Source organism: Colobus angolensis, unplaced genomic scaffold (assembly GCF_000951035.1).
Source record: "Colobus angolensis palliatus isolate OR3802 unplaced genomic scaffold, Cang.pa_1.0 Scaffold61, whole genome shotgun sequence".
Classification (NCBI taxonomy): Eukaryota; Metazoa; Chordata; class Mammalia; order Primates; family Cercopithecidae; genus Colobus; species Colobus angolensis.
Window position 1 is genome coordinate 5,573,248 of NW_012119710.1, and position 9,329 is coordinate 5,582,576.

Below are 9,329 nucleotides of genomic sequence, written 5' to 3' on the forward strand. Positions count from 1 at the left end.
ACGCCTGTAGTCCCAGCTACTCGGGAGGCTGAGGCAGGAGAATGGCGTGAACCCGGGAGGCGGAGCTTGCAGTGAGCGGAGATCCGGCCGCGGCACTTCAGCCTGGGCGACAGAGTGAGACTCTGTCTCAAAAAACAAAAATTAAAAATTAAAAAATTTTTAAATATGTGTTTAGATACAACAGTATGAACCCATGTGCTACATACATGTGTAATTCATTTGTGTATGTATATGCACATCATGCACACACATACACATGTAAGTATTCCCTACCTCTGTCCACTGAAAAGGTCCGTTCCATTTTCTTTCACTCTAATCTAGACTGTTATTCACTTGAAATAGTGAAATTCAATAATTGAAGTGTTTTTCCTTTATGTCTGTAAGTGTACGTTGAAGGATCTTATGAGGGAAAAACAAAACTAAGCAAACTCTTGACTGTATTTTCTGTAGGAAATTAATTGAGGATATTTTTCACTACACCACGCAGTAAACTCTATATGAGGACCGTAGAAGACATGCCTCTCAGGTCAAATAGCATTTCCTAAGTGGTTTTCAATTGTACAGGCAGTGAGAATCTTAAAACTGCTCTTTATTCTAGTGCTTTTGTTCTTTTGTGTTTGTCTGCTTCACAATGGAAATCTGGAACAGATTTGTATGTTATTTCTTGAAATGTACCCAAAAAAAAGCATAAAAATTTTTACTCAATCCCATTTTTTGGTTTAACATTTGAATCTTGTCTTTCCTTCATTCTATTTTCCTCAAGAATATATATGATGAGACCAAAAATGAAAACTTTTATCAAGGTGCCCTAAATCCTTTCCTTGGGTGAGAATCTTAGCCTTGTGGACGTTGATCTTCCCACCCTTCTTATAAAAGGAGTAAAACATGAACATGATACACAGACAGATGGGTGTTTTTGTTCTATCTACCTCACTAAGTTGTGTGACCCTAGAAATGTGAATTAACTCTCAGTCACTCGCTTTATCTATAAAAAAGAAATTCACTCATTTTATCTGAAAACAGAGACAACATTAGCCTCAGAAGATTAAATTGATCACATGTGTGAAGGAGTCCTGCAGCATCTCTAGTGAATAAAAGTTCTTTAAAAATATTAATTTCCTTCCCCTGTCCACCAAAATATGCTCTCAAACAAGATTAAATCTTATTAATTTGTCTTACAATGTTCAATTTCAGATATGCGTCCCTTATGCCAGATTCATATACAGTTTTTAATTAGAAATAACTTTTTAGGTATTTATTCTTTAATAATTATAGCAATACATAATGTTTTAGAAATTATGTGTGGAAGTAAGTTATTCATACTTTTTTCATGTTACTAAAGAGGATGTTACTAGATATTAGAACAGCCTCACATGTGATAGGATAGAGTACTCCTCCACAAATTAAGAAGTCATTTTCCACAATTTTTTTTTGTTAATGACCAAGGAGTAAGAAAGACTGCAAATTTGTTTCAAGTTCCCTAGAGTGGTTATTATAGATCTTCATTAAATATGTTATATTTCTAGATGCCTCCACACTGTTAAATAGCTAAAACTTTCAATATATCAATTTCTCATGCAAACACTCACATTGTTCTCTTGTCCATCTGATTGAAAAAGAGTGGATTCTATAGTTCCCTTCATCTGTAGAAAGATGATTAGTGCCTTCCTGGCAATGAACAATATAGAGCATCTCCTCCAATGTCCCTATACTCAATATTCTCTTAGTAAAAACTGAGACTCTAAGAAAAAAGTTGATAGCCAGAAGCAGCTGGCATTGTCTTGTCCCACCAGTTCTCCCTGGAGAAACGTCAACGCTTAGTTGTTTATAGCAATTATTACTGACATTACTAACAAATCCCCACTTTAGTGGATGTTTTGTATACCTACAGCTTTTCTGGTTGACACTTTTCTAGTGTTTGTTTGTTTGTTCGTGACAAGGTGTGACTCTAACCCAGGCTGAAATGCAAAGGCACAATCTCAGTTGACTGCAACCTTGACCTCTCGGACTCAAGTGATCCTCCCATCTCAGCTTCCTGAGTAGCTGGAGACCACAGGTGCGCACCACTATGCCCAGCTAATTTTTGTATTTTTCTGGTAGAGTCAGGGTTTCACCATGTTGCCTACACTGGTCTTGAATCCTGGGTTCAAGGGATCCTTGCATCTCAGCCTCCCTAAGTGCTAGGATTACAGATGTGAGCCACTGCACTGGGCCTCTACCTGTTTCTTAACTATTTTCAAAGAACCCTGTCAGTGCCTCAGCAAAAAGATAAGCCTGAGTGAAATTTCAATGATCCTTTTTCATTTTGATTAGAAACAGAAAGAAGAAAATTCTTCAATCTGCTAGTGAATGAAATAAAAAATTCCTTTCTGCCAAAGGAAGCACTTGAAGTTTCTTTCATGTAAAAATTAAAAGAAAATATAAACTAATTCCTTTTTTTGTAATGTTTAAGGTCAGGGTACATGTGCAGGTTTGTTACGTAGGTAAACTTGCGTCACAAGGATTTATCGTACAGATTATTTCATCAGGCAGCTAATAAGTCGAGTATCCTTTATTTTTCTTGATCCTCTCCCTTCTCCCATCCTCCACCCTCCATCAGGGTGTGTTGTTCCCCTCCATGGGTCAATGTGTTCTCATCATTTAGCTCCCACTTATAAGTGAGAACATGTGGTATTTGGTTTTCTGTCCCTGCCTTAGTTTGCTAAGGGTAATGGCTTCTAGTTTATGGAAAATGATCAGACACATCAGAAAGTTCATGGTGGCAGGTATACAGAACTCTGAATTACTGCTTTTTAATTTATGCTTCTTCATTTTCTTCATTGATAAATGTTGGTTTCTCCAAGAAACTTCTATAAGACTTTGTTTGTGGTAGCTCTTTTATGCCACTTAAAATTAGTTTTAAAAAGCTTTACTGAGTTACCACGATACACAGATAACTACACATATTTAATATGTACAGTTTGATGAGTTTAGACATAAGAAAACACCCATGATATCAACATCACAATCGAGGTAATAGAAATATCTAACACCACCGAGGGTTTCCCTATGTTCCTTTATTTTTGTTTTTAATTAGAAATAACTTCGTATTTATTTCTTTCTAAGCATTATAGCAATGCATATACGCCAGTTCACAAAACACAGAAAGTAACCTCCTCTTTCAAAAGACTTTCAGGCATCAGCAAAAAGACTTTTCTCAACTACTCCCTAATTCTCTTTATGTAGGCATCTTTGGGTTGCACAAACACCACATGCAGTGCTTCTTACTAACTCAATCATCAGTAGAATGTCTTTAAAAAATTCCGCTGTGTTTCCTTCTTTTATCATTAAATTTGAAGGAGAAGAGAGTGAAATTCCTTGGAGGATCACAGTTCATCAAACCTTTGTGTTTCCTGTGAGTGCATAAAGTATTTCATCATATTTCTTCTGGGAATTGTTTGTGACACTTAAATACCTCCTGCACACAGGAGCGAGGGTGGGATGAGCAAGTAGCTCAGACGACAACCAGATTAATTCACCGTGTTTCAGTTCTTCTCAGAATATATCTTTGGTTTAATCCATCAAAGAAGAGGAACACTCAACCTCTCACCAACAGGTAGAAAGCAGGCCAGGTCATAGGTCTGAATGTAGAAAGCGATGTGACCTGCTGGGGTGGAGTGTTACGCTGCCCAGTGCCCTTTGAGCATGGGTTCTGCTTGGCACAAAATCCCTGCCATTTTAATGTTAAAAAAAAAAAAAAAAGACAAAGATCATGGGTTTGGTTTTTAGGATATCTTGTTACAAGTATAAATTCAAAAAATGCTAGGAATGGGAGATTCTACAGAATTTGTATTCACCACCCCATCTGTATCACAGAGAAGAAAGGTGCATCTAATGCAGCAATTTACTGAGGTCAAACAATTTATTCTTTAAAAACCGTACGACTATAACCAGGATCTCCAGACTCTTGCTCCACTGTTCTTTTCATATGAACTTGAAAAAGCAAGTGATACATAGAAATCTAAAATACCTTTTTTCCTTTATTTACTTCCATAACAGAATACTTGTGCTGGTCTTTTGTTAAATATTTGAGTTTATTATTAACAATGGAATGTGCTTATTTGCTGAATATTCTACCATTTCTTTGAGTCTAATGGGCTGAACGTTGGCTATATGAGACCAAAAAGAAAAGTGTAGAGGTTTTCTTTTCTTTTGCCTTAGTCAAGCTCAGTTTTGAATATTACATCCTTGTCTCTAAATATCATTTAATAGAATTGCTACAGAATTAAATTTGTGTCTCCCTAAAAGTTCAGGCAGTTTGTGATACCTCCTCTCTAGGGAATAAGCATGAAACATTTTTTCTAGGAATTATGGGTGCATACTCATCTAATGAATTAAAACATCTATACTTGCACACAATGGCCAATTGCATTAAACACCTAGTGCATGATGTCACTAAATTCAGCCCTTTGTATATATTGTAATCAATTCTTACAGAAAGTTTTTAAGCCCCAATGAACAAATGAAAAATTATGACTCCAGGAAGCTGAGTATTATGTTGAAAATCAGGATTAGCAGATGATAAAACCTGAAATTGTCTGTCCACTATAAATGAGAACAGGCAGGGTACTTTATGGCTGCTGAAGCACCTTCTAATGCACTGCTTTATTTAATCAGAGCCTTGAATCTGTAAGGGAGGAGGAATTATTTTATAATGACATTTCCAATCAAATAAAATGGATTGACTGGCACATACTCAGCTGTGGATTAGAGTACTGACTCCTAGTGCTTCTTACAAGGTTATCTCTTACTCCTTTAAATACTGCAATCTGGTATCTGCATTTTAATTAGTGTCTGTTTCCTCACCTATGAAGGTACAAGTATAGGCCAGGCACGGTGGCGCATGCCTGTAGTCCTAGCACTTTGGGAGGTCAGGAGTTCAAGATCAGCTTGGCCTACATGGTGAAACCCTGCCTCTACTAAAAATAGGAAAATTAGCCAGGCCTGGTGGTGAGCACCTGTAGTCCCAGCTACTCGGGAGGCTGAGGCAAGATAATTGCTTGAACCTAGGAGGCGAAGGTTGCTGCAGTGAGCTGAGAACACACCACTGTACTTCAGCCTGGGAGACACAGCAAAACTCCATCTTAATAATACATACATACATACATACACACAGTGTAAGTATAAGGTTGGCTAGATTGGTTCATTTTCAACACTAGGATTATTTTTTCTCTTGCTAAAGTTGAAGAACATGCTGACAAATAATATATCATTCTTTGCTGTTTTTTTGTTTGTTTGTTTTGTTTTTTCCTGGTGGGTTATTTTAAAATCCCTGCAAGAAGGAATAAAGGGAAAAATGAATCCAATTATTACAGCACTACATAGGCAATTGGTAGTCCCGAATTCAATGACTGATTCTGCAACTCAGAAAATCATCAAGTGACTTTCCCAGCCCCCTCAACCTAGGTTTTTATTTCCTCATCAATTTCATCTATGAAACCATGTCTGCATTCACATGTAGTGAGAAATAGCTGAACTGGAGTAGGGACAAGTATTTTCCTCTTTTTTTGTAGCAGCTTTATTCAGGTATAACTGATGTACAACAAATTAAATATGTTTAAAGTGTAAAATTTGAAATGTCTTTATATATATATATATATCAAGTGTGTATGCATATATGTGTGTGTGTGTGTGTGTGTGTATGTACACTCACAAAACCATTATCACTGTCAAGATAGTAAATAAATCTATTACCCCCAAAAGTTTCCTCATGCCTCTTGATACTCCCTCCCCTCTGTTCCACCTCACGCACACCTCTATCCTGGTGACCATTGATCTGCCTCCTATCAATATTAATTATCTTACACTCTCTGAATTTTTATAAATGGAATCATACAAGGTATACTCTTTTTTATCTGGCTGTGTTCTCTCAGTCTAATTATTTTGAGATTCATTCACCACATTGCATGTGTGAATAATCTGATTCTTTTAATCATTAAGTAGCATTTCATTTTATGGACATACCCTAATTTACTTACCCTGTCACCTATATACAGTTATTTAATGGCTGGATCATAGAGTTGGTATGCATATGTTTGAGTTTATAAGAAACTACAAAGGTGTTTTCCAAATTGGTTGTACTACTTTGCATTTCTACCAATAATGATGAAATTTCCAATTATTCTATTTCCTTGTCAACACTTGGTATAGTCAGTTTTTTTAAACTGTAATCATTAGTATGTAACATTATTTTATTGTGTTTTTAACTTGTATTCCCCTAATGAATATTTGAGCACTTTTATGCATTTATTTGTTATTTGGCTATCTCCTTTGATGAGTAAGTATCTATTGAAATTTTTGGCCGATTCTTACTGGATTGTTGGATTTCTTATTATTAGGTATTAAAATGTCTTTGTATGTTATGGATACAAGTTTTTTAAATCAGAAATATGTTTCTTTTTATTTCTCTTGGGCTACTCAGTAACTCCAGCTTTTAAAAACATTATCTTTTACTGTCTTTTCTTATATTTCTGACCTTCTGCTCCAAGTTTTTCACTTTCTGTATATGTGTGATGCGTTGTACTTTGAGGTCCCTGTGTCACTTATTTTCCTTTCTGTATCTACTTGTAATGAAAATTAAAGTTTATTCATTATCTGCATTTATATTTGCTTTGTTTTAGAAAGAAGAAATACCCAACGCTGTTCTTCTTTACTCATTAATAAGACACACAGTCATGCAGACTTGAGTCAAACATCTGGTACCATGTGATAAATTACCCCAGAACACCAAGGTCATTGGAGAAGCAGAAGTTGCCATTCCCGAGAAGTTAACACTTCCTTCTGTTGTGAATGGGCACCTGGAGAGGACACATCACCACTTTTAACAAAGCATTTGGCTTATTCTATCGGTCATAGAATCTAATTACTGGAAAGATTTTTACAAATCATCCTAAACAAAGCCTTCATTTACTGTAGAACTATATGTATACACATATACATTACATATATACACATATGGCATATGATTGCTTGTCTTTAGTTTGAATATTTTCAGTGACAGGGAATTTACTACATCCATCAATAAGGTAAATCCAGGCACATACAACCTTGAAGCAATGGATACAGAAAACCACTCAATAGTGACTGAGTTTATCTTCATGGGCATCACCCAGGACCCTCAGATGCAGATCATCTTCTTCGTGGTTTTCCTTATAGTTTACCTGGTTAATGTAGTGGGGAATGTTGGTATGATTATCCTGATTATAACAGACACTCAGCTTCACACACCCATGTATTTTTTCCTCTGCAACCTCTCCTTTGTTGACCTGGGCTACTCCTCAGCCATTGCCCCCAGGATGCTGGCTGACTTCCTAACAAAGCACAAAGTTATCTCCTTCTCCAGCTGTGCCACCCAGTTTGCTTTCTTTGTAGGTTTTGTGGATGCTGAGTGCTATGTCCTGGCAGCCATGGCCTATGATCGTTTTGTGGCTATCTGTCAACCCCTCCACTATAGCACTCTCATGTCCAAGCGGGTCTGCTTGGTTCTCATGCTGGCTCTTACCTGGCCGGTCTAGTAAGTTTAGTAGCCCACACTACCCTCACCTTCAGCCTGAGTTACTGTGGTTCCAATATCATCAACCATTTCTTCTGCGAAATCCCACCACTCTTGGCCCTCTCTTGTTCAGACACCCACATCAGTGAGATCTTGCTCTTCAGTCTGTGTGGCTTCATTGAATTCAGCACCATCCTCATCATCTTCATCTCCTATACCTTTATCCTCGTCGCAATCATCAGAATGCGTTCAGCCCAAGGCCGCCTTAAGGCTTTCTCCACCTGTGGGTCTCACCTTACTGGCGTCACCCTCTTCTATGGCACAGTCATGTTTATGTACCTGAGGCCAACATCCAGCTACTCTCTGGACCAAGACAAGTGGGCCTCTGTGTTCTACACGATTATCATCCCCATGTTGAATCCCTTGATCTACAGTTTGCGGAACAAAGATGTGAAAGCTGCTTTCAAAAAACTAATTCAAAAAAACCTCAATAATAACACAAAATGAAAATCTGTTTCTGTCATAGGTAAATAATAGTAGTGGAAGGAGATAGAAAGTGCAAATAACTTTTTGATAAACACTACCCAAGTTACCATCTCCTTGCTAAGTGAATATTAAATTCTGAAGGGTGGGCTCTAATCCTTAACTCTACAATCTGAAAGAAATATAAACTAAATTAGTATTTTTGAAAGACATACTGGGCAAGATGCATTCATTTCTTATTCAAAGTCGGTTTACATATTAATTAGAAATTGGGACAGGACTCAATAGGAGAAAGAAATAACCAATCACTCTGAAGCATTTTTTTTTTCCCCTGGGGTCATGAGGAATGCCAGGTCCAAATGTTGAATTTTTTTTTTACTCTCAAAAGAAGTCAGAAAAAATGTAGTTAAAAACATGGAGAATGGGGTTGGTGTGAGGGACAATTTAACCCAGTCTGAGATCTATCCATTCATATATTTAGCAAAATATTTTAAGTGTTATGTATGTGCTAGGTTCTAGAGGGTATAAACACAAGGCTTTTTTTGCCAACAATGAGTTTGCTGTGCTTTCAGTGACTGTATTGTCTTTCTGAATCTGCTGCCTCCAGTAACTAAATCAGTAACTCTGCAAAGTCCAAGGATAAGAGTGGGGATTTAAGTTCTGCTGGTAACTAGCTGTAATTAAGGAATAAAATTGTCTTCTTTTTCTGTCCTCAGCTTTCCCTTTAGTGGGTTAAGTGGTTGGGTTCAACTAATAACCACGGGATTTCTTTGACCTTCTCTGCCTAATGTTAAAAGGGAGTAGGCATCAAAGTTTTGTCAACTTTATATATTGACATCTTCTTGGCCCTCAGAAAATCCAAGAACTCTGGGACTCTAAGAAAGATAAAGTTGGGTGCAATCTCTAAGGCTAATTTTGGCAAGATTGTGATGTCTACAAGATTAGCTTACCTGTTCCCATCTAAAATTAGTCCTGTCTTGTATCTTAATTAGACCCCTGCTTCCCTTGGGTGCTGTGGGTCTCCATGCCCTCCACCAGCATCCCCAGGCCCTTTTCAAAGAACAGTCTCATTAACCCTGATATGTGAATGACTGAGAAGAAAAAATTATATGATTTTTATTCACATGTTCTAAAGGCTACAAAATACTCAATTGAAAACAAGAATGCCAGGTATCAGCAGCAGATTGAGATCTTGGAAAAGCTAACATTTTCCCAGATGTGCTGAAATTCTGTCATAATAACAGTTTTGAATACTTATAATCAATCATCGTTTTATTTCAACCGTTCCTCCAGTGCAACATAGTTAAAAGTCAGG

The 9,329-nt window shown here is 37.1% G+C and overlaps 1 protein-coding gene across 1 annotated transcript; it reads left to right on the forward strand.

Annotated features, from left to right (window-relative positions):
- The first annotated feature begins 7,076 nt into the window (after positions 1-7,076).
- Positions 7,077-8,087, forward strand: LOC105527150 (olfactory receptor 1019-like). Its single transcript, XM_011963390.1, is given in 2 exon segments — positions 7,077-7,527; positions 7,530-8,087. Coding segments are annotated over 2 exon segments (942 nt in total). The 5' UTR covers positions 7,077-7,094; the 3' UTR covers positions 8,039-8,087.
- Positions 8,088-9,329: the final 1,242 nt, after the last annotated feature.